Raw genomic sequence first — 25,336 nt, 5'->3', positions numbered from 1 at the left:
CTGGTGTCAAATAAACTAACTATTCAAAGCAGCTCGAATACTAAACAACTATCTACCTACGATTTCTAACTTCACGATTGAAATCAACATAATTAAGTATAATTAGGTCAAAATTAACAGCAATAGAACCACAAATTATGTACAGTACAATTGAATTCTGCTTTAGAAATGATCTCCAAGCTCATGTACAATCAAATTAAGCATCATAAACATAATTCAAATCCGATAATAAAACAATAATAATAGATAGAACAACCTAACGATAAGCTTTTGGATGAGTACAATATCAACGAATACAATTCAATTCTGCTTAATCAATGATCTCCAAGCTCATGTACAGTCAAATTAAACATCATAAAGATAACTCAATTCTAATAATATTAGAATAACCTAACTATAACAGCTAGAACAACTAAATAACTTCATGATTAAAATCAACATAATTAAGTACACTCAGGTCAAAATAATAAAACAATCTAACGATAAGCTTTTGGACGAGTACAGAACTCAATAAATACAACTCAATTCTGCTTCAGCAATCATCTTCAAGCTCGAGTACAATCAAGTTAAACATCACTAATATAATTCAATTCTGACAACAACAATAATAATTAAATAACCTAATTACAAAAGTTTGAATAAGTAAATAACTATCTACCTAACCATTTCTAACTTCACGATTGAAATCAACAAATTAAGCACAATTAGGTCAAAATTCGCCAAGCTCATGTATAGTCAAGTTAAACATCATAAACATAATCCAATTCCAATAATAACAATAATAAGTAATAACAACTACCTGACTACAACAACTTGAATAAGTAAATAACTAATAACTATCTGCTATGATTTCTATCTAACATCACGATTCAATTCAACATAATTAACTCCAATTAGGTCAAAACTAACGGCAAATAAGCCGTACCTTTTGAGACGAAGAGCCAATTAGCACGTTCGCAAGAGCACCGAGCGGATTTGACGACGAAGAAGAGCCAGGTACGGCACACGCCGCACCGCCGGTGACTAAATCACGCATCGCCATCGGTCAATTGACTGTGAGCTCTGGTTCGATTGAGCTAGGGTTTGGATAGCAATCGATAATCTGTTTGGACCTTTATAGAGGAGGATGTTTGATCACGTTATGTATTGATGAACAAAACAACAAAGCCGAACAATAATAGGATCGTTGGAGAGAGTGAGGAAGATGCGTGAGAGAGTGAGGCTGAGAAATGAAATCAGAGAAATCCAATTCTCCACTTTTTGTAGAGAAACAAAATCAGAGAAATGAAAATGGTTTATTTCCATTTCTCACCTCTTTCTTTCATAAACAAACATGAGAATTCTTTCCAATTCCATTTCTCACCTCTCAATTCCCTCAACCAAACACCCCTAACGAATAAGACCCCTTCTTTGCCTTTTCCTCCAAGCTTTTTTCCATAAAGGCATCTTATTATAAAATGCTCAATAATCCACAGACACACACACCCTTCATTTCTTCAATCTTTCAACAATCAAACCAAGAACACAAACTTCATTTCTCTTCTTCTTCTTCTTCTTCTTCATATTATTATTATTATTATTCCAAGTTTTGATTTTTATTTTAAAGAAATTAAAGAGAATGGATATGGTGTATTACCCATTTGGAAGCTCTTCTTATGAAGACTCTTTGAAGGTTATTGAGGCTGATATACAACATGCTAATGCTTTGTAAGTTAATTTTCTTGTTTTTTTCATATGGGTATTTGTTTTTTTTTTTTCTGGTTTTAGGGTTTTTGCGTGTGGTTTAAGTTATTAAGCATTTAAAGATGGAGAATTTTGGTAGTTTGAAGGTTTTGTTGAGTTAAAGTATCAATTGTTTAATGGGTTCTAACTTGTAGTTATTAAAGGTGGAGTCTTTGATGAATAAGATGATCAACATCATGTAATTTGATTTCTATGACTTTTAAGTTATTGAAGAGTGGTTTGATGGTTTGAAGGTTTAGCGGGATTAAAAAGCACCAATCTTTCATGGGTTGTAACATTTTGTTCTTAAAGGTGAAGTCTTTGATGAATCTGGATGTATAAGATGATCAAAATCAAGTAATTTGATTTTTAGGGTTTTTGGGTGTGTTTTAGGTTATTAAAAGCTGGTTTATCAATTTGGTTTCAAACATTTAAAGATTGGAAATTTTGATAGTTTGAAGGTTTAGTGGGATTAAAAAGCACCAATCTTTCATGGGTTGTAACATTTTGTTCTTAAAGGTGGAGTCTTTGACGGATCTTGCTGAATAAGATGATCAAAATCAAATTCTTTTTGAAAGGCTGATCAAAATCAAGTAATTTGATTTTTAGGGGTTTTTGGTGTGTTTTAGATTATTAAAAGGCTGGTTTATCAACTTGGTTTTAAACAATTAAAGATGTAGAATATTGATGGTTTGAAGGTTTTAGTTGAATTTAAGCACCAATTCTTTCATGGGTTGTAACATTTATTTCTTAATGGTGGAGTCTTTGATGAATCTTGCTGAATAAGATGATCAAAGGCAAGCAATTTGATTTTTAGGGTTTTTGGTGTGTTTTAGCCTTTTAGGTTATTAAAGACTGGTTTATCAACCTGGTTTTAAACATTTAAAGATGGGAATTTTTGCTTGCTGAAAATATTTGTTTTTTTTTATAAAGAGTTAGATTTGAATTCAAACAGTAAAATTCTTTATGTTGTTCCTTTTTACTTTTGGATTTTTATAAAATGACTGCAAATCCAGAAAGAAGTTAAAAACAGTCAAAAACTACTGTTTGCTAAATATAGCATAAAGTCTTTTTTTTCTTTTTGCAAAGTATAGCGTTCTTTTTTTGCATTTCTTGGAGAACAATGGTTAATATGATGGGTTGACTAATCAATAGTTCAAGTTTTTTTTTTTTTTTCATATTCTGATTTTTTTAAAAATTTTAATCATTGAATTTGCAGGGCTGCTGCAATTCCTCGAGCCAAAGATGGAGCGCGATTTCAAATGAAATTAGTGCACGATCAATTAACACCTCTCATTATGTTCTTGTTACAATGGATAGATTCTTCTTGCACATGCCTCTTGCCTCGATACTTGAATCTTTTTCACATTACCATCTATAAGGTTAGTTGACTTAGTTCTTTGATTTTGCTCATTATACGCACGTATAGATAATAAAATAATATAGTATCTACAAAGTAAAAATTAAAAATAATATGTCACGGGTTTATAATAATAATTTTTTTTGTTATAGGTTTATAATTATACTGATGGGAGACCAAAGATTTCTAGACATGGAAGGAAGGCAACTGTTAGTGACTTTTATGGTTAGCCATGCTTTCTTTAACGCGTTAGATGTTGAAGTTTTGGCCCGTTTAACAAAATGGATCAATTTGGGTTGTGGGTTTTCTATAATGAGTCAAATGTGTGATTAAAGTTAGCTATAAAAGGGGACGGGTCAAATGGGTCAAAAGGGAACCTGAGTTTGGCCTGCTGACTTACAAAAATGGGTGTATTTGGGTTGTGGTTTCTTTAACCAGTCAAAGGGATCAATTAATAGAAAATAGCGATAAAGGGGAACGGGTCAAATGGGTTGAACAGGTCAAAAGGAAACCTGATCTTGATTTGTTTACTTCCAAAAATCGGTGAATTTGGGTTGTGAGTTTTCTCTAACGAGTCAAATGGATCAAGTGACTAACATTAGCTATAAAAAACGGATCGAAGTCAAAAGGAACCCTGATTTTGACCCGTTTTGCTTAAAAAAATATGGGTCAATTTGGGTTATGGTTTTCGTCTGACAAGTCAAATGGATCAAGTCATCAAGTAATTAATATCAGCTATAAAAGGAAAATGGTTGAACAGGTCAACAGGAAACCTGATTTTGACCAGTTGACTTACAAAAATGGGTCTATTTTGGTTGTGCTTTATTTATTAACAAAATCAAATAGATCAAGTAATTAATATTAGCTTAAAGGTAAGCGGGTCGAATTGGTTGACTGGGCCAAAAGTAGCTAAAAGTGTATTTTGATCCTTTATTGGTTAATGCCAATCTATGCAGCCATCATACTGCCATCTCTTAGAAGGCTACATTACGACTTGGTGGAGTGCGGTAACCGCCCTAATGAACAAAGCCCGGATTTGGAGATATCGGGCCCGAAGAAGCTAGAAAAGGACAAAAAGCTTACTAATATCGATTTGGAACGAGGAGACGAATGTGGGATCTGCTTGGAACCTTGCACCAAGATAGTCTTGCCTAATTGCTGTCATGCAATGTGCATCAACTGTTACCGCGATTGGTAATATACATAACATTATCCATCAATGAGTTACATGCATGTGTCGGTTTTGGGCTCAACCCGAATCAAAAACCGAATTTTGGCTCAAGTTTTTGAAAATTTTTAATTTTCACAATGTGTTTAGTTCGGTTTTGGTTTTTCGGTCAAAAATGAATACGGGCTTAAAATTTCGGTTCAATTTTTTATTAGTTAATGATTAACTGATTATTACACATTTGTTTATGATCTAGACATTAATCTTGTATGTTTTCAAATTTACAGGAACTCAAGATCCGCATCATGCCCGTTTTGTCGGGGCAATATAAAGCGAGTACAGTCACGTGATTTGTGGGTCCTCACTTGCGACGACGAAGTTATCGACGCGGATCTCGTTTCACAAGAAGATTTGGTTCGTTTTTATTTATACATCAATAATCTCCCTAAAGATTCTCCAGATGCCATTTTCTTCATGTTTTATGAGTATCTAATATAATAATTTTATAATTTATAATAATATCAAGAATCTAGAGAATCTGTTGTATAGCGAACAAAAAAGCCGACCCGTGAAATGTAAATAGCGGTCGGTTGTTTGTAATCGTAATCTGTAACCATAAATATTCTTTCTTCAATTTGTTAACATGAAAAAAATACAAACTTGTTTATTTCTATCTTAATCTATATCTTTGTAAACTGTACAATTCTTGTCAGTTTTTATTTTAAGCTATACGGTTGACCGGGTCGGTCACTTAGGAGCGGGTTTCTGAGCAGGTTTCTGATCGGGTTTCGGAGCAGATTTCTGTCCGGGTTTCTTCTTCATGAGCTCATCAAAAGGTGGTTGACAACACCCGTGATCTATGTATTGCTCGGTCATGTGATAGTTCATAGTTTCGGTTGGATGAATCCCGTCCCAACTGACATACTGGCTCGGGTCACTGCAAACGGTAGCACCCGACGACCCGCAGAACGATTGCATATTAAAGTTCATGTCTTCCGGTTTCATGGATGACCCGCAACAGGTTTTACGTACTTCTTGAATCTTGTATTTTTGCGGGTTGTTGACAATCTCGTAGTACGCTTTCCAAGAATCCGCGTATATGATTGTAACGTCCGGGTACAGTTTTCTGTATAGTTCTAGTTTAGCTTGCAGGATTTGGTTGTGGATTATTACTGCTGAGTTTATAATCAGCGAACAGCCCGACCGGTCCCGTAGGCTTATCGGGGTTAACGAGATGTCCATTGGAAGACAACCGAGGGGCGGTAAACCTTGAACTACTATGTTCTTTGCACCGTTTCGTATTAATGTCTGTATAATAATATTATGTTGGTAACAGACTAATAGCATATTATATGAATGTAATGTTATTTGCAATTGCATTACATACGTACCCGAATGAGTTCGGATGTGTATGTAACCGATGACCTTGCGATTGTTTGAAGCGGAATCTTGGATCCGACCGCACGCGTGAAGTCATTGAGACCGATCTCACCGACCCAAAATAACACGGTTTTTATTTTCTCTTCACACTGCTTTTTATCCAGCCCTTTGCATAAGTGTTCTATTTGATACTTTTTGTACCAATCCATCTCGGTCATGATGCCTAACGGCGTGCCTTTCCATAGAAAGACTCGAGCCAGCTTCGAAAAGATGTCGTTGGCTACAGTCGTGGCTCCGGCTATGGCTAAGTTTACACCGGTGGTGAAGTTAGCCTTGGTTGATTGGTAGGGTGGTATGTTCGGTAACCCTAGGGAGTCGGTTATGAAGTCGATAACTAGACGCCCGTTGCTTAACCTGTTGGTGTATGGCGACTCCGGAGTATCCTTAAATGTTAAAGTGAGACTGCCTAACTCTTGAGCGTTTCCGGTGTCGGTATATGAATCTCCGAAAGCTATGACGGCGGAGAAATGGCCTTCGAAACGGTTATGGAATGGGGTCGGTTTTTGTGGTTCTTCTGGTGGTAGGTCTATTTCCGGTTTTGGCGTTTTCGGTGGCGGAGGGTCTTTCTTCGGTTCCTCTGGTGGCGGAGGGTCTTTCTTCGGTTCCTCTTGTGGCGGAGGAGGGTCTTGTTTCGGTTCCTCTGGCGGAGGGGGGTCTTGTTTCGGCTCCTCTGGTGGCGGAGGGTCTTGTTTCGGTTCCTCTGGAGGCGGTGGGTCTTGTTTCGGTGGTGATAATTCTTTTCTAGGGACCTTTGGTGTTGGTGGGCGACAGTCTTTACATTCTTTTTTCGGGACCTTTGGTGTTGGTGGGCGACAATCTTTACATTCTTTTCTCGGGACCTTTGGTGTTGGTGGGGGACAGTCTTTTCTCGGTTCACGTGGATGTGAAAATGCGGGATATATGATTAACAACAAAAGTACAACCATGAGAGGGAGACAGCTACATTTGAATCTCGTCATTGTTGAGTTTGTGTAAATTGAACCTAAATCTTTGGTATATTTTTTTAACAGTCAATTCCTTTTTATAGTACTTAGTTTCTTGATTATAGGAACAACAAAAGGTCAAAATTGGTTGATTATGAAGCTTTTGTGTAAAATGGTGGTGTGCAATTATATGGTAATCTAAAATCCTAGATTATTGTTTATGAAAATGGGTGATTCTCACTATTTTGAGTAGAAATTGTGAGGTTTATTAATAATTCAACTTGGTTGTTTATTGATATTACAACTTAGTTTTCTTTATTAAGGTAATTAGGGAAGGATATATAGTTTGTTGTCTATTTTAAAATTATCTAAAATGTTAAGTATACATTTTATTGTTTATTAAAAACGAGAGTTTCATCCGGTGCATTGCGTCAGAGCAAGTAGGTAAAGCCCGAACATTGGTAAAATCCAAGCGTTGTCGGTTTCTGGCATTGAGACGGTAACTCATACGAGTTTGTTCGGTTTTTGTTACTTTCGCTATGGTATCGGAGCTAAGAAAACTGAAAAATACTAAAAATTAAGGTGAACCAATGGGGTAAAATCAGGCGTTGAGGTTGTGAGTCCACGCGAATTCGGTCGGTTTTTGTTATGTTAGTTACGGTACCAAAATTAAAAAAAATGTCAATGACCAATAAGATGCCTCCAAGTTGTCCAATTATGACTTAGCAACACCAAGCTTGGTAATTATTATATAAGATAACTAGCCTATATGTCTGTGTGACACACGGGTTGAAAAGATAATTCTTAAAACGTATTAATAAATACAATTATGAAATTTTGAAAATCAAATAAATTTGTAACCAAGTAACTTAAATATTAAGTAAAAGATGATAAAAATAACTAAAAATTTATTACAAATTTCTAAATACTTATTTTGTTGTATTTAAAAGATTACCATCACTATCTAAAATAACAACTTTAGGGTAATCTCGTCTTGTAACTCTTGATAATACAAGATAAATTGACCATGTGCTGGACTAAATAAGAATGCATCAAGTATGGCATGGCTATTAATGCATCAAATATTAATCGCCTTGTCATTGTTATCCAACAATAGCATCAACCTCATCTACAAGTATAAAAGCAGAAGCATGCACAAACTATTACTTAGTTAAACTCATTTTAACCCAAACAAAATTTACATGCTTTAAATCGGTCGGTTATGACTCAAACCCCAACCGTGAATTCACTGTTCAAACCAAGAAACCGTCCGTATAAAACCGGAAGGGACCATAAGATTTTATTATAAATTAATATTTGAATATTTCTATGTTCGTTGAATCCATGCTTGAAGGTCACTCTCTTTTTATTAGGGGTGAGCAAGATAAGGGTCAGACCCTTGAAACCCTTTTATCCGACTTGTAAAACCCTTAATTAGACCCGAATATATAGTAAGGGTCGGGTAAAGGGTATTTAAATTTCTCCTTAAAGGGTAAAAGGATTTCAAGGGTCCGACCCTTTTTCAGACCCTTTACCCGTTTACTAGTTTCTAGATATACATCAGCTTCGTGATTAATCTAAAATGTATGAGAGGTTTGTATTTTATATATGATTCGTCATAAATTTTCCAACTACTAAGAAAAATAAAAATAAAAATAAAAGGCCATACTACTAATTGGAAACATATAATATATATCCGAAAATCACTGAATTGTTCTCTACATGAAATTTGTGAATGTGAATATTATTTGCATCGGTTTAAATGGTTGATAAACTTTTGAAGTTAGAGTTTACTGTGTTATTAAATGAAAGTATAATTGTTCTAGGATTTATATATTAAAGTCATATATGATATATGCAGCTAGTAAATGCAGAAGATGAGCTGCGATTACTGCTTTAAAGGGTAAAGGGTTGGACCCTTGAAACCCTTATTAATACCCGACCCTTTTATTGTTTACAGGGTAGGGTCTCGGGTACACATTTCTTCATAAAAGGGTAAACGGTCCGGGTAAGGTATTAGATAAAAGGGTAGGGTCTTACCCTTTGAACAGGCCTATTTTTTATTGAAACAAATTTAGTGTACTTACCTTCTCGATCAGATTTCAGTTCTTATTATTTATTAATCAAGTGTGATACACGATTTGGCTTTTTAATTCATACCATCTTGCGTCTATACAACACGATTTTCCTTTTAAGTAATATAGAAGTGTGTATTATTAGGTCTAAGCATTTATAATCTAAAAGTATTATAACAAACTTATATTTTGACCGCATGCTTAATTAATTTCAGAATTTATAATGCATAGGTGCACAAACAGGCAGATACATATACATACAAAAGCATGTATATTTTATAAAGCTCAAATCGGTTTTAATTTTCAACGGTTTGGTTTCGGTTTTCGGTATCAAAAACCGTTACTAACGGTTTGTCTCATGGCTTGACCTAAAACCCATCAAAGCCGGACTGTGATTACCCCTACTATTTAAAGCTTGAATTACACTCCAGAATTGGTTCATTCGACTTGGTGGCGGTCCAGATCTCACCAATTTGTTTTGATTGGTACAAAAAATTATTTTTTTTTAACCCAAACACGACTCACCATAGCAAACCCGCCAGACCCATCCAAGTACCGCAAATGATTAAAATAGTCACCAGACCATCTATATTTAACATCTAAATCCCCAAAACACATATAATCAATCAGTTACACTTTCAAAAAAGAAAAACACCATCAAATAAAATAACAAGCTACAACAATAAAGAGTGAAAGAATTGTGAGGTGAGGACCGAACATATTAGGATCAAAATGAAATCTCACCAGTTTGAGTTTATAACTGTAGATGGGATGAAAAATGAACAAATATTATTTGCAGCAGGAGTATTCTAATATGTTTTTCTCTTTTAACAAAAGATGCAATTTTATTGAATATATTCAATAAAATAAAGAATTAGTATAACTTCCATTTGTTCTAGAATACAAGATCACACTATTGAATGATGAAATAATACTTGTGAATCACTAAATAAAGAAATAACAACAATAGAATGTACTAATCAAGAATTATCATAAATGTTAATTAAATATTAATTGTTTAGTCTGTTTTAATGACAAAACTCTAGGTGAACTTCCTTGATGTGTTTCTCTGTTTTTTGTACTTTTAAGGAAGAAAACCTATGAAAACAAAACCCTTTAATATGAACACAACACAAAAAATGTACCTACTTCTTTTTTGTTCTAACTTTTTAATGTTTAAATCATGCAAATAATCAGTAAATTTCATTTCTTGTTAGCCTGAATTGAAAATTATAACTCTGAAACTAACCGAATTTTCATCACATTCAAGAAAACCCCATCATTTATACCATAAACTAAACATGTAAATGAAAAAATTCCACATATATATTAAACCACAACCGACCAAACGACGACCAAAAGAACTAGGAATTGAACGCGTACCTAGCATTGACAGGATCGAGTCGGTGTCGTGAAGATCGGATGATAAGAAGCCCTAATTTGAGTGACTCAACTGTTACACACAAAACACAGATCTGAAGAATTATTAACTGATATTATTTTACACTACCAGTTAACAAAATTCACATACAAACTTGTATACCCTTGATAGAGTACTACGTAGTTGTAACATCCTATAAAATTCCATAATTATTTTGAACTTAAAATGTCAACCTTGAAAGTTGAAAGATTAAAAATATTCACACGTCAAGTAACGGAAAAATGTGATAAGAAAAAAAATCAAGTTATCTCATGTTAAGAAAATAAGGAAATTCCATCCCACATTGAAAGATGAAAGAAAATGGAAGGATTCTACATGATATAAATAACGAAGATAATTTTCATCCCACATGGAAACAAAAAAGAAATGAAAGCTCTTTATAAGGAAGCAAGTTTCCCTATAAATGTTTTAATGTGGCTAATCACTCTCTATAGTCCTAGCGGGGGGTGCGAAGCACCCGACGCGCACGGACACGGGCGTTTTGATGGCGCACTTGGCACTTCGCCCGCGAGCCGCAAAAGGGCCACTTTAGTATTTTTGGATAGTACAAGGACTAAAATGAAAATCTGAAATTAATTTTACATCTTCGCAATATGCGAAGCTGCACTTCTGCATGCATGACACTTGGAGACACGTGGCAGCACCTGGTGACACGTGGCAACCTTACTGCTGACTCAGCGAAGCTAATGCGTCTTCACGATATGCGAAGCAACTTCGCGATACGTGAAGTTGCAGAATTACGGCTATAAATAGAGGGGTGTTCGGCACATTTCAACTCACACCAACCACTTCACTTTTCACATGTTTTGCATCGTTTTGCGTGCCGATCTCGAGAAGTGTGCCAATCTTGTAGTACGTGCCAAGCCCCGAAGCTCTGACGGTATAAGCCCTGTCACACTATATAGAGTAGAAGTGCCGCCCCGACCAATCAAAACGTTTGCATCGTTTTGATGGCGCACTTGGCACTTCGCCCGCGAGCCGCATAAGGGCCGCTTTAGTATTTTTGAATAGTGCAAGGACTAAAATGAAAATCTGAAATTAATTTTACATCTTCGCGATACGCGAAGCTGCACTTTTGCATGCGTGACACGTGGAGACACGTGGCAGCACCTGGTGACACGTGGAAACCTTACTGTTGACTCAGCGAAGCTAATGCATCTTCGCGATATGCGAAGCAACTTCACGATACGCGAAGTTGCAGAATTACGGCTATAAATAGAGGGGTGTTCGGCACATTTCAACTCACACCAACCACTTCACTTTTCACACGTTTGCATCGTTTTGCGTGCCGATCTCGAGAAGCGTGCCAATCTTGTAGTACGTGCCAATCCCCGAAGCTCTGACGGTGTAAGCCTTGTCAAACTATATAGAGTAGAAGTACCGCCCGACCAATCAAAACGTTTGCATCGTTTTGATGGCGCACTTGGCACTTCGCCCCGCGAGCCGCATAAGGGCCGCTTTAGTATTTTTGGATAGTGCAAGGACTAAAATGAAAATCTGAAATTAATTTTACATCTTCGCGATATGCGAAGCTGCACTTCTGCATGCATGACACGTGGAGACACGTGGCAGCACCTGGTGACACGTGGCAACCTTACTGCTGACTCAGCGAAGCTAATGCATTTTCACGATATGCGAAGCAACTTCGCGATACGTGAAGTTGCAGAATTACGGCTATAAATAGAGGGGTGTTCGGCACATTTCAACTCACACCAACCACTTCACTTTTCACACGTTTGCATCGTTTTCCGTGCCGATCTCGAGAAGCATGCCAATCTTGTAGTACGTGCCAAGCCCCAAAGCTCTAACGGTAAGCCCTGTCACACTATATAGAGTAGAAGTGCCGCCCGACCAATCATAACGTTTGCATCGTTTTGATGGCGCACTTGGCACTTCGCCCGTGAGCCGCATAAGGGCCGCTTTAGTATTTTTGGATAGTGCAAGGACTAAAATGAAAATCTGAAATTAATTTTACATCTTCGCGATACGCGAAGCTGCACTTCTGCATGCGTGACACGTGGAGACACGTGGCAGCACCTGGTGACACGTGGAAACCTTACTGCTGACTCAGCGAAGCTAACGCATATATGCGAAGCAACTTCGTGATACGCGAAGTTGCAGAATTACGGCTATAAATAGAGGGGTGTTCGGCACATTTCAACTCATACCAACCACTTCACTTTTCACACGTTTGCATCGTTTTGCGTGCCGATCTCGAGAAGCGTGCCAATCTTGTAGTACGTGCCAAGCCCCGAAGTTCTGACGGTGTAAGCCCTGTCACACTATATAGAGTAGAAGTGCCGCCCGACCAATCAAAACGTTTGCATCGTTTTGATGGCGCACTTGGCACTTCGCCCGCGAGCCGCATAAGGGCCGCTTTAGTATTTTTGGATAGTGCAAGGACTAAAATGAAAATCTGAAATTAATTTTACATCTTCGCGATACACAAAGCTGCACTTCTGCATGCGTGACACGTGGAGACACGTGGCAGCACCTGGTGACACGTGGAAACCTTACTGCTGACTCAGCGAAGCTAATGCATCTTCGCGATATGCGAAGCAACTCCGCGATACGCGAAGTTGCAGAATTACGGCTATAAATAGAGGGGTGTTCGGCACATTTCAACTCACACCAACCACTTCACTTTTCACACGTTTGCATCGTTTTGCGTGCCGATCTCGAGAAGCGTGCCAATCTTGTAGTACGTGCCAAGCCCCGAAGCTCTGACGGTGTAAGCCCTGTCACACTATATAGAGTACGTGCCAATAAAAAATATGAAGTTTTACATCTTCGCGATACGCGAAGATGCAAAGAAGGGCAACTTCGCGATACGCGAAGTTGCAGAAATCAGGCCGCGACTATTTTGTCCTTCGCGATACGCGAAGAAGCATCCCTTACATCTTAGCGATACACGAAGATGCTTAAGTCGGCCAAAATTTAGGGTTTGCCTTATATAAACCCCTTAACCTCCCCATTCGGTTAATTACGACTTCCAGAGGCAAAAGAGGCTGCTTAGGACGATCTTCCATCATTCCAAGGCTTCCGGTTCATCTCGGGATTGCATGTTCATCAAGATTAGTGATATAATCGATATGTCGATGCTTGGCTAAGTTTCTTGTTCATTCTAGGGTAGGTTTTTGTGTATTTTAACTTCTGACCAGATTCGTATGCTTAATGTTTATGAGCTTGATTGAGTTATTGCCTTAGTCTTGCTTAATTTATGATTGATTATTTAAACAATTTGTGTTTGGGATTATTAATTAATGCATTATTTATTTGGTTGTGTTCATCAACATTTAGGGTTTAAGCTCTTGTGTCATTGATTAGTTATCATCAAATATTATCTCTTAATTGGTTTTAACAAACATACGTTGGTGATTAGGTAAATCGAGTTTCATTGTGTCATCAATTCGGTTAGGGTATCGTTTGACATCACAATCCAACTACTAGGTTTAGTAATTACTGCGTAATCAATATGATCGAATCTGGGATTAAGTTGAATGTCACATTAACCAAACCTAGAATGAATGCTTTTATTAATATTGTTTACAAATCTTTTTAAGTAATCATTAGTTTTAATTAAATCTTTTTCTAAAAACCGTTTGACATCGTCTGTCCGCTTAGATTAAATAATTAGTTATAAATTAAATAAACTTGCACTTTCCTTGAGTCCCTGAGGAGACGACCTTACTTACCCGTACTTATTATAGGTATTTAAGTTTTAAAATTAATTGTTTTTTAGTAGACCGCGACAGCCTACGTCAAGTTCTTGGAGAACCATAATTGTGTCTATGGCAGTGGCACAAGTTCCCAGAAATAAGAGACGTTTCTGCTGAGTTTGTTCCAAAACTATCTTTTCAGTTAAACGTTTTCAGAGCCAACGATTCACCATCATATCGCTGACGTATTTCCCCCCTCATTACAGGAAAACAAGAATAGCATAGGTAGCAAGGGCATAGGAGTCACTCTTGAAATTAGATGCTCGCAGGTAGAGATGGCTCAGTTTTAAATAAATAAAATATGGTAAATAAGAATAAACAAAGATTTGTAAACCAAATACTTGGATATTTATATCCAAGAGATTTTCAAAATAAATTAATATTTTATTATAATCAAAGACTTCCGCTAATAACCCGCAACTCTGATATATTTTCAAAACAGATACCAACTAACGGGCGTCGCATCCAGACCCTAATTCGGGGTGTGACAATAGTGGACCCCGTCATTTGCATTACTTAAGAGTGCTGATCGAAGTGACGACTTCACAGATTGATTATCCACCTGAAAATTAACCAAAATTCAACTTTAGCCCATTCATTAAGATAGCCTATATGAACCAAATAAGTCACAATTAAATATTTTAACTGAAAGAACAAAAATAAGTTAAAATAAAATGTCTTACTTGTTGGTTTAAATCCGAGTAAACCTTTAACATCAATCTCAACTGACTGAGCTCAATCCTCTTTGCAGCTACCGAATTGTGCAGTTTTTATGCCCTTCTACACATTTTTTTAGAGGTTTATGTATTATGATATATGATATGTTTGTTAGTTAAAATGTAATCCAATTATAAATTCAAAATGCAGATGCAAAAACAATTAGAAGCCTGAGTTGATGATATTAAGTAAATTGTTTAAATATTTTTTTTATATATACTAAGCTGCAATATGATAAGCAATTTAATGAATCAGATACATCATATAAACAAACCAAAGTCTAATATGAAATCATCGAATCAAGAAAAAGTAACTAAAAAACTATTTAGTGTTTTCAATAAAAGAAAAAAAATGAAGCTTTAAATAAACATAGTTACAAAATTTATTAGGGTAAAACGAATTACCTTTAAAACTTGGAGTAAGTATTTTTTGCAGGAAACCTCCTGATCTTATCAATTCCATCAACAAAGCCACCGCCTGCACTGACGAAGAATACTTAATTTTTGCATACACAGGGGTTTCATTAGTAGAGAAGAGTAAAATAGGTTTAGGGTTTATATGAATTATAAAATAACATAGATACAAATAAGACCCGAACGATTGTTGTTAGAAGGTACCTTGAAGACTCTTATTGAAGTCACCGATCGACATGGTGGAGACGAACAAAATGAAGACCTGTGAATGAACGAATGATAATAGAAATAAGGAATGAGTTAGGAATGCTCCTAGCACTAACTAATTAAATTCAATTTATCTAAATTGAATGAAAAAAATAAATAACAAATACATGCATAAAATGAATAAAAAAGATAAATCACAAAAATACCATTTTGACCAAAATCTTTTTTGTTCTTAGACCATCGGATGTACTCTAACCTCGACATAAATTAAAATAACATGACACTTTTACAATGGATTAAACTACTCATCACTTGTGTTATATTTGTTAAAAAGAGGCAATGAATTATGCTTTTCACGAGTTAAAAGGCAAAAAACGATAAATTAAATTAACAATTAATATGAGTGAGATGGAGTTAAAAAGATTAAACCATTTTCTTTGGGTGAGATGAAGTGAAAGAGAGAAAAATGAGTGATGTGATGCTTATGTAGAGTTAAGAGGGCTAGAGTATACCCCATAGCCTTAGAGGATGAAATAATATCGTAACCTAGACATTGGTAGGACTAGTATGAGTCTTAGTTTCAAAACTTTTCAAATGATAAGAGCTATAATCTCTTGATTATAAAAAAAAGGTTGTAATTTAGCCATTTAGGTTTAGATATTGTGTCATTTTCAGTTTTAACCGGTAACCGTACTGGAAGGTGTGGCTGGATCACCTCTTTTTCAGGGAGAGCTAATGCTTATTGGCCTATTGGGTATTTTGGTTTGACACTGCTTCACACCAAAAAAAGAATGTAGCTACGTCTGAGTTAAACTTGTAGATGAAAGTCTTCTTTCGTTTCTCGACAATGAAGTAAGACAAAGCTCATAAACTTATTATCTCAGGTCGGAACAAGTTGATAGTATCCCCCGCTTTTCGTCCCAATGTGCCAATAGATTGATACGAATTTTGTAAATATGCAGTGTTTTTCAGTCAGTATAGTCTCTTTCAAAATATTTCTAGCATTATTTTTATATAAACCTGTTTATTCATCTTTTCAAAATTTGGATTTAATTAATTTATTTGTTAAAATGGGTCCTAAGAGAATTTTTTCTGACAAAGTAAAAAATGCTATGTATGATTGGTCAGATAATCGGTTACATAAACCGATTTTAATGAAGAAAATTACAAACCGGTTTTAATTCGATTTTCGAGTCGGTTCAATTAACCGATTTACTTACTCACATTAGCTTCCAACCACTACACATGCTTCCACATTTGACTTTGATACTGAGTTCATTAAATGCTTTTAGACTTGATTAAATAACAAATAGTTAACAACGATTTCCCCATTTCCATAACATAATAATAAAGTCGGAACGACGTCGTGTCAATCAAGTTATCATCACTTGCAGGTAAACAAACAAACTAAGCGTTACACGCACACTACAAAACGTCACCGTCTCATTCTTTAAACAGATCACCAACAACAAACCCCCAAATCTCACACCATTTTTAGATCCTAATAATAATCGTATGCTTCATCAGGTAACCTCTTAACCTAATTGCTTCAGCTTCGTCTAATTCAACGCATTAGGTTAACAATTTGCAGATCTGATAGTTAATATATTATAATATGATATTGATTTGATTTCACAGAAATGGAAGAGGATAACGATATGGAGCAGGTGACGGGTAGTCCGACAGCTGGAGAGAACGAGTTTGTTCATGTGGAGTCAGTTGATTCTGCTCCAACCGATGATGCTACTTCCATTCATCAGGTAGTTACTCATCTAATTAGCTGTTAGTTGTGTTAATTGATAAGTTTAGGTTGTATAGTGGTGATGATTAATTTAGGAAGCTGAATTATGGTAGATGATTGAAAGTTTGTTTGTTGAATTGGTTGCGAAGTGGAATTAGGGTAAATGTTGTTTGGTTATGGTGTATATAGTGTGCATAGCGGAGTTGTTAGGAGGCGACACGTGTCCCTGGGCAAGGGGTAACTTAACTTTTTACGCTTTATAGTTATGCGCAAAGCTAAAAAACTATTGTAAAAATCAGGTAGTAGTTTAGTGTTTACCTAGGGTTTTAATTAGCAATTAGTTGTATTAATAATTAATTCATAGTTTTAGATTAGTTTAGGAAGTTAAATTAGGGTAGGTAAATGGTTGAATTAGTTGCAAAGTGAAATTAGGGTGAAATTTGTTAGGTTATTGTATCTGTGAGTTGTCAGGAGGCAAGGGTAGTTTCGTCCGCTTTGTAATCTGTATGAAAATTACACGTGTGCATGCATAATTGTGCGACTTGTATATATATAGTTACACAACTTACATGATAATTAAGCAACCTTTTTTCATAATAACGGATGTGCATAATCATGCATGTCATACGCGCATCAAATATGAGTTTTTAAATACATTAGATTAAAAAAAAGAGTTGTAAGACGGTACTCAAGTTGAAGAGAATAAAATGCTTGATTTAAGGTGTAGTTTTTTTTATTGTTATCATCTTTTTTAAAATTTTTATGCTAATGCCATATAGAAAAGTTATAGATGTTTAAAAAAATTGGGGTGACTTGAAAAAAGTTAACAATGGTTGGCTATACCAATTTTGCCCTCCAGGCCTTTTCACGTTTGAAAAATGGTGTTGTGGCATTCTTCATTTATCTCTTCCATTGATTTCTTAAACTAAGGGTGCAAAATTGTTCTTACACTTTGTATGATAAGGAGACTTTGTATTGGATCCTTTACTTATATCTGTAATGCACTTTTACTATTTGTGATGATAAGTTAATATTAGCAAGCTGTTTTCAGGTTGAGCATCTTGAGCAGGATGACGGGGGTAGTGATAACAGGAGTAGATGCTGTACAAGATGAGCCACATGATGTAAGAACACATGAAGATGCAGGTCATGATGAGTTTGTAGATTGTCCAGATGACTTGGTTTCTAATGAAGCAAGGTCCCCTGGTTCTGCAATTATGCCCCACCAACAACCATTTAGGAATGACTCAGTAGATATTATAAATAAAGTGTTTGATAATGAAAAGGAAATTATTCCACTTGACTATGAGGTGGGTTGTCGGTTGTCACATTTTCTGTACCATTAATATGCTGCAGTTATGCTAATTAAGCTTTTCTTGCAGGAAGAAAGAAGGGTGTTGATGAAAGAGGTTAGCAATCTTCATCATCAACTTAAGGCTCTAAGCAATCAACAGTCATTGGTTGATGGAAACAATGCTGGTGATTCTACATTAGGAACAGCAGAGGATGGTGAAAAGTCCAGTATGCCCTTGCGCGAGATGGTAAATGAGTGCTCCAAGTTTGTAGAGTTTTCTGCAAACGAGCGGTTACAGTCTGAGGGCGCGATCAGAGAACTCTATGCAACCTTGAATATGAAGGATAAAGAGATTGAGGATCTTATGATTAGGGCCAATGACCAGTCAAAGTTGCAAGATTTATCATCTTTTGAGGTCGTTGTAGATAGAATTTTATCTTCTATTGTAATTGCTTTTGGTGGTACAGAATTGCCTGATACATCTGTTAGTGGGAAATTATCTTATCTTGAAGAAAACACAGATTATTTACTCAAGAACTACAATTTTTTTCTTTGTGAAGTTCAAATGCTTGCCCAATGTTTGGTACATGTTAAGCCAGATTTCCAGATGGAGAATTACATGCAGACGGTTTTTCCTACTGTAAGGGAAGAGTTGGTTGAGCTAAAAAGGAAGGAACTTGAGTTTAATGAAAAGAATACCGCTTTAGAATATAAACATGGACAGTTAATGGAACAACTTGACAAAAACAGAGAAATAATCGAGTTGCTAAACGCAGATATCGAGAAACTTAAAGGTGAAGTTGAACAGGAGAACAAGGTATAGTAATACAAAAGAAAAGCTTAGCATGGCTGTAACAAAAGGGAAAGCATTGGTCCAACAGCGTGACTCACTGAAGCAGTTGGTTGCCGAGAAAACCAGTGAATTAGAAAGATGTTTAGTTGAATTACAAGAAAAGTCAACTGCTCTAGAGGCTGCTGAGTTGAGGATAGGCGAGTTGACTCAAACTGAAATTTTGAGTAACTCGCTGCAAGAAGCTCTTACACAACGGGATGTGGTCCTTGAAAAATGTTCACAACTTCTTTCTCAAGGGTTACCAGAAGTTGCACAATTTCCCAACTTGGAATATCAACTTAACTGGCTATTGGAATCATATAATCTTGCAAAAGATCAGTCTATTAAGCTACATGAAGAAATTAATGCGATGAAAGAGGCTGCTAGTGCACAAATTGATCATTTAACTGCATCATTGTTAGCAGAAACACAAGAGAAATACAATCTTAAAGAGCAGTTAGAAGAAATTGCAAGCAATCATCATCATCATCATCATCATCATCATCATCGTACTCAGTATATCCCGCCAATAACAAAGCTATGGTAGGGTCTGAGGAGGGTAAGATGTAGACAGCCTTACCTCTACCCCATAGGGATAGAGAGGCTGCTTCCGGTGAGACCCCCGGCTCGATAGTAGTTTTGCATCAAGCCTTGGATATAAGGCACATAACACTCAATCATCGGGACACCGGCTGATTGGTGCAGGTACCCTTGTCTTTCGGCTATCAACGCCACCACATGATGCCTGATTAACCTTCCGTCACTTTTAACGTTATTTTCACGAGATTAGTAAAATAACGTCAAAAATTAGTGCAATTTCACTTTTGCCCACCCGTGGGTTCACACATATATACATTATATGCGCGCACCGCAAGCAGGGCGTCAAGAAATTGCAAGCAAGTATGAAGAAATTGTTGAGGAAAAGAAGCAGATGGCTGCTACTCCTGAGTTATCACCAATGGACATTGAAGTATTTGAAAAGATTCAAAGTTTGTTATATGTAAGTAATCTGGAATCCAAGATATATGAGCATGAGTTAGTGAAGGTTTCTGAAGAACTTCATGCATCAAAAGATGAGCTGAACTCTTTGCAGATAAATCTTCAACGATCCGAGGAGAAATCAACTTTATTGAGGGAGAAGTTGTCAATGGCAGTCAAGAAAGGAAAGGGTCTTGTTCAAGAACGTGAGAACATGAAACAACAAATGGCTGAAAAGAATACTCAGATCGAGGCATTAACGGTTGATTTTCAGAAACAAGAGTCAGCATTGAGTGAGTACAAGGATCAAGTTGCTAAGTTGGACTCTGAAAGGAATCAAATTGGGCAGTTTTTGGCTCAAAGCAATATGATGCTACAGAATATAGTTGAGATAATCAATGGCATTGATATTACTTTTCCTTTGGAATTGAAAGAACCAGTTGAGAAGTTGAAGTGGCTTGCAACATATTTAAGTGAATGCCAACTTGCCAAGGCTCAAGCAGAGCATGAGCTAGGAGATGTAAAAGATGAAGCCAGCCAACTCGCCAGCAAGTTGACTGAAGTTCTGGTCAACATGAAATCCCTTGAAGATGCGTTATCTGTTTCAGAGAAAAATGTACATCAATTATCTGAAACGAAAAGAGAACTAGAAGATTCAAAGGTTCAAGCAGAACAAGAAGTGGAAACTCTGAAAATGGAAATCGATACATTGAATAACAAATTGGTGGAAACCCTAAAAACCTTGAAATCACTAGAAGATAAACTTGCCAGTTCAGAGAAAACTATCAGTTTACTAACTGAAGAGAAGAGTGAATTAGAGAGTGCCAAGTGTCATGTTGAAGAGGAATTACATAAAGCAAGGGATGAAATTACTTCTGAAACTAGCAAGTTTCAGGAGGCATTGTCAAATGCAGAAAATAACATTTCTATGCTCACAGCTGAAAAGGAAGCAGCTCAAATGGAGGTACAGAAGGTTAAGGAGGAAGTTTCTTTTCATGCTAGTGATCTTGGTGATGCTAAAAAGACTATAAAGTCCCTTGAAGATGCAATCTTTCAGTTAAATACAAATGTATCTCAGTTTTCACAGGAAAATGAGAAGGCTGTAGATAACAGAACTGTATTAGAGAGTGAGATGAAGAAACTCAAAGAAGAAGCCGAACATGAGATTTCAACCCTAAAAACAGAGCTGAGTACATGTAGGCATGAATTGGCAGTCGTGAATGATAAATGGGGCCCACAGCTCTTGGGTTTCCTTGGAAAGTTTCAGGTGTTGTTGAAAGATGAATCTTTATTCTCATTGTTCAAGCAAAGTTTTGAGACAAAAATCGAAAACTTAAAAGAAATAGATCATCTTTTAAAAGACATGAAGGATAGTTTTGATAAAGAGCAGCTGCAATATCATCCTGCTATTGAGGTAAAATAAAGCATAACCCCCTTTTCATTTTTTATGATATATTGAATTTAATTTCATATTTTCCTCCTTACCTAACTTATAATTTACAGGAAAAATTTCAATCACCAACTTTCTTCCCTGATGACTTAAACTATGATTGGACCGCTGGGATGGTTGATGATGACTTTATTGCAGAAGATACTGAGGGTATTGGTGCATATGTTGGCAAAACGTTTGATAACTTAAATACTAAAAACCAAATTCTTGCTAATCAATTTGGCAATTTCTCAGCACTCACCGATGACATAATTGCGTCTTTGTTGAAAAAACTAGAAGCAATAAGGAATACTATTCCATTTGTGGTTCAACAAGCGACATCCTTGCAACAAAAAGTGGAAATATGCAGACGGACAAAGAAATGCAAGATAATAAAGTGGTAACACTGGAAAATGCCATTAAAGTTCTATTGTCCGCATGTACTGATGTCACCAAAGATTTGAATATGCTGCAAGCGGACCCCACCATTGGGCTGGAAAAATCGTCTCCTGGGTTGTCAGTAGTTGATGATGTGGCAGCAACAGATGCTAAGGTTGCTGCTGATGAGCTCTTATCTGCTGCTAGAAACGTTCAAACTGTAATGGAACAACTTGTTAGTGTAAAGGAGAACATGTCCAGCACAATTGAATCTTTACAGAATGAATTAAAGAAAATGAATTCAATGTATCACAAATCAAAAGAAGTTATTGAAGAATTACAAGGTGAATTAGAGAAAACCAGTTCAATGTATGATAAGTCACAAGGAGTAATTCAAGAATTACAGGGTGAATTGGAGAAAACCAGTTCGATGTATAAGTCAAACGGAGTAATCGAAGAACTACAGGTTAAATTAGAGAAAACCAGTTCGATGCATGATAAGTCAAAAGGAGTAATCGAAGAATTACAGGGTGAATTGGAGAAAATCGAATCAATGTATGAAAAAATCAAAGACGAAAACGATGCATTCCAAAAAAGAGTTTTCAAACTGGAGACTGAACTAGAAGCATCTAGAGAAAGTTGTAATGAAATGAGCTCCAGATTAGAAGATTATCGGGCAAAAGAGGACAAGTGGAATGAAAGAGAACGCGAGTTGTCAGTTCAAAGTATTTCATCTGTTAAAGATCATGGTAAACTTTTGTTACTATTCCACTTATACCATTGAATTTGTTCTGATTCATATCTCTTTAATCAAATATTTCATTTTTTTGCAGAGGACGATGCTGAAAAAGCTCTTTTATCAGTTTCACAAATAAAAACCCTGTTCGAAAAAATTGATGACATCACAATTCCTTTCCCAAGCCTTGCAGTTGGAGACAAACAGGCCCAAGATTTAATCCCTGTTGAAAAACTCTTTTATGTAATTGATAGTGTAAATGAATTGCTAGATCAGTTGACCTTGTTGACTCACACCAAAGAAGACCTGCAGTCAACTCTTTCTAAACAAACCCTTGAAGTTGACCATTTGAAGGGGGAGTTTAGAGATGTGTTGCAGAATATTATTCAAAAGTTAGGAGGTGATGAATCTATTGGAGTCAAGAAGCCTGCTGATGCGGCGGGACTGCTTTTAGTGCTAGAAAGGCTTGTTCACGGCATAATTCTGGATGGTCAAAGTTCAAGATCCAAATTGGTGGAGACCCAGAAAACAGCAGAAGAATTATCAAACAAGGTTAAATTAATGGAAGATTTTATTCAAAATCGGACGAGTGGGCCTGACATGATACAGGAAAGAGGTGTCGTAGGATCACCTTCCTTTTCTCCCGGGTCAGAAATATCAGAGATTGATGATCAGGCATGTATCATTCTTGTATTTAGAATTCTTTATACCCAATTTCATTGTTTTCTTGCTCTGCTGACATGGCTTTAAGTTAGAGGTGGATTTTTGACCCATTTACTTACAAATGGGTTGATTTGGGTTATGTTTGATCTGTAACAGTTCAGACTGTAAAGACATCAAGTGTTAGCTAAAGGAAATGGGTAGGCATGTAAAAGAACTGAGCATGAACAAAGTTTGTTCTTCATTTTGTTAAATTAATGAATATGAACACATATATCAATCGTTCATTTATGTTCATGAACGTTCATTTACGTTCGTTTATACATTCACTTAGTTTCTTAGGTCCATTATAACTAAGTCTAGTTTATGAATTTAAGATATCACCCATTACAATTTAGTAAAGTTTTATTAATTTTTAGTTTCAATAGGTTGATGTTCGGTTTACTTTTACTTTTAATTGGTGTTTGCGTAGTTATGCTCGTTCTTCTATGTTCAGCTATGTTCGTTTTTTTTTTAAATTTTCGTTATTAACGAACAAACATGAACATGTTCATTTTCTTAAAGTACACGAATAAGAACAAGAAAACTTAATTGTTCATGTTCGATCGTTTGCTCAAAGTTAAATGAGAAAACATAAACATGATTTGTTCTGTTCGTTTACAAGCCTAGAAATGGCCCAAATGGGTCGAAAGGTTCCCAAAGTGTGTTTTTAGACATTGAGCTTCTTAATCATCTTATTCAAGAAGCTAGATCACTATTAAAATAATATAGAATCCGTAATCATACTTGTAACTAAAATTATTATATAATGTTTTTCTTACAGGTTACAGTTGGGAAAGCAGGTTTGCCTTTGGTGCCCCCTGCTGCTCAAATGAGGTCTTTAAGAAAGGGATCAAATGAGCAGCTTGCAATTACCAATGACTCGGAGTCTGACCGTTTGCTTAACAAAGCTGAAACCGTTGAAGATAAAGGTTTTGCTTTAAAAGAGTTTTTTTTAACAAATCATTTACTCTATATTAAACTGCATTATCTGGGAACAATTATTTAAATTTTATGTTTTTAGGTCATATATTCAAGTCACTTCATACAACGGGTCTTGTACCAGTTCAAGGGAAGATGATTGCAGATCGAATTGATGGAATATGGTAAGTGCTTTAACTGAGTTTAATTTATACACCTTTTTGTCAGATGAAAATTGGAATGAAACAATGTTTTACCAGCTGGATTGTTCATTATTGGGTTAGTTCCTAGAGGTGGTGGCGTGCATGGGTCCGTTTTGGGCTAAAATTGAATAAAAAAATGAAGTCGGTTTTTGAGTTTTTAAAAACATTCTGTTTACAGTTTGGGCTGGGTGCAGTTTTACCATTTGGGCTTGAAAATTTTGAGCAGAAAAAAATGGCCAAAAATAATGAATTTGGACTTAAGTATAAATGTTAGTTAATAATTAAATGGTTAAAATACGTCTGGGCTAAAATACTTAGATTACACTATTTATTAAATTCTATTAAATTGCTTAACACTAAATTAAAAATGAAAATCCATATATTCGGTTCGGTTTTTATTACATGCATAACTGAGACCGAAAGTTCTGTTACGGAAAAATAAAACTAAACCGTCGGTTTTTGTTTGGGTTGGTTATTTTGGACGGTTTTGACGGTTTTATGCACACCCCTTGGGTGATGGGTCAACCCACAAACACTTTAGCCTGTTACATTTACAAAAACAATATTATTACGCTAATAATCTGAATCATCGAATAAAACAAGTTGGGAGGGAAACTTTCAGCCGATTGCCATTTTAGCTATTTTTCTTATTAGACTCGTTTGAGATAAAACACGGCCCAAAAAAACCATTTATAAGTAACTAGGTCGAAATTGACACCTCAAATCTGAGTTCTTAACGGTTCTACTTATTGCTTGTGAACAGGGTCTCGGGTGGTCAAGCCTTGATGCGCCGACCAAGGGCACGGTTAGGGCTTATAGCTTATTGGCTTGTATTGCACCTATGGCTTCTTGGCACTATTTTGTGACCATGACAAGCTGTGCCATAAATAAGTAGCTTTTCAATGTTTCAGATAGGTTTTTAATTTATGAATTTATACAG

General features: G+C 36.0%; 2 protein-coding genes and 1 pseudogene across 3 annotated transcripts; 2 read left to right on the top strand and 1 right to left on the bottom strand.

Annotated features, from left to right (window-relative positions):
• The first annotated feature begins 1,493 nt into the window (after positions 1 to 1,493).
• LOC143544276 (E3 ubiquitin-protein ligase AIRP2-like) lies at positions 1,494 to 4,857 on the top strand. The gene is made up of 5 exons (XM_077036410.1): positions 1,494 to 1,707; positions 2,942 to 3,104; positions 3,235 to 3,307; positions 4,039 to 4,276; positions 4,538 to 4,857. The coding sequence occupies exons 1-5, from the start codon at positions 1,619 to 1,621 to the stop codon at positions 4,746 to 4,748; spliced, it is 774 nt and encodes a 257-aa protein (XP_076892525.1). The 5' UTR covers positions 1,494 to 1,618; the 3' UTR covers positions 4,749 to 4,857.
• Positions 4,858 to 4,997: 140 nt separating this feature from the next.
• Positions 4,998 to 6,649, bottom strand: LOC143544250 (GDSL esterase/lipase At3g48460-like). Its single transcript, XM_077036393.1, has 2 exons — positions 5,642 to 6,649; positions 4,998 to 5,558 (listed from the first exon to the last, which is right to left on the bottom strand). Exons 1-2 carry the CDS (start codon positions 6,647 to 6,649, stop codon positions 4,998 to 5,000), a joined length of 1,569 nt encoding a protein of 522 aa, XP_076892508.1.
• Positions 6,650 to 16,825: 10,176 nt separating this feature from the next.
• Positions 16,826 to 25,336, top strand: LOC143544293 (trans-Golgi network-localized SYP41-interacting protein 1-like; annotated as a pseudogene). The gene is made up of 9 exons (XR_013137225.1): positions 16,826 to 16,945; positions 17,978 to 18,236; positions 18,309 to 19,529; positions 20,004 to 21,444; positions 21,534 to 22,586; positions 22,671 to 23,248; positions 24,057 to 24,204; positions 24,297 to 24,378; positions 25,160 to 25,336. The product of XR_013137225.1 is annotated as a trans-Golgi network-localized SYP41-interacting protein 1-like (transcript).

This window comes from Bidens hawaiensis, unplaced genomic scaffold (genome assembly GCF_021521415.1).
Source record: "Bidens hawaiensis isolate Kalapana, Puna unplaced genomic scaffold, B.hawaiensis_p1.1 tig00013505_1, whole genome shotgun sequence".
In the NCBI taxonomy this organism is placed as follows: domain Eukaryota; kingdom Viridiplantae; phylum Streptophyta; class Magnoliopsida; order Asterales; family Asteraceae; genus Bidens; species Bidens hawaiensis.
Note: the sequence above shows the minus strand (reverse complement) of the source record. Positions and strands in the feature narration are given on the sequence as shown.

Coding starts and splice junctions, on each gene's coding strand:
- LOC143544276 (XM_077036410.1), top strand. CDS start 1,619: ATGGATATGGTGTATTACCCATTTGGAAGCTCTTCTTATGAAGACTCT. Junction 3,308..4,038: donor AACTGTTAGTGACTTTTATG/GTTAGCCATGCT, acceptor CAATCTATGCAG/CCATCATACTGCCATCTCTT. Junction 4,277..4,537: donor ATCAACTGTTACCGCGATTG/GTAATATACATA, acceptor TCAAATTTACAG/GAACTCAAGATCCGCATCAT.
- LOC143544250 (XM_077036393.1), bottom strand. CDS start 6,649: ATGACGAGATTCAAATGTAGCTGTCTCCCTCTCATGGTTGTACTTTTG. Junction 5,559..5,641: donor ACACATCCGAACTCATTCGG/GTACGTATGTAA, acceptor ATTATTATACAG/ACATTAATACGAAACGGTGC.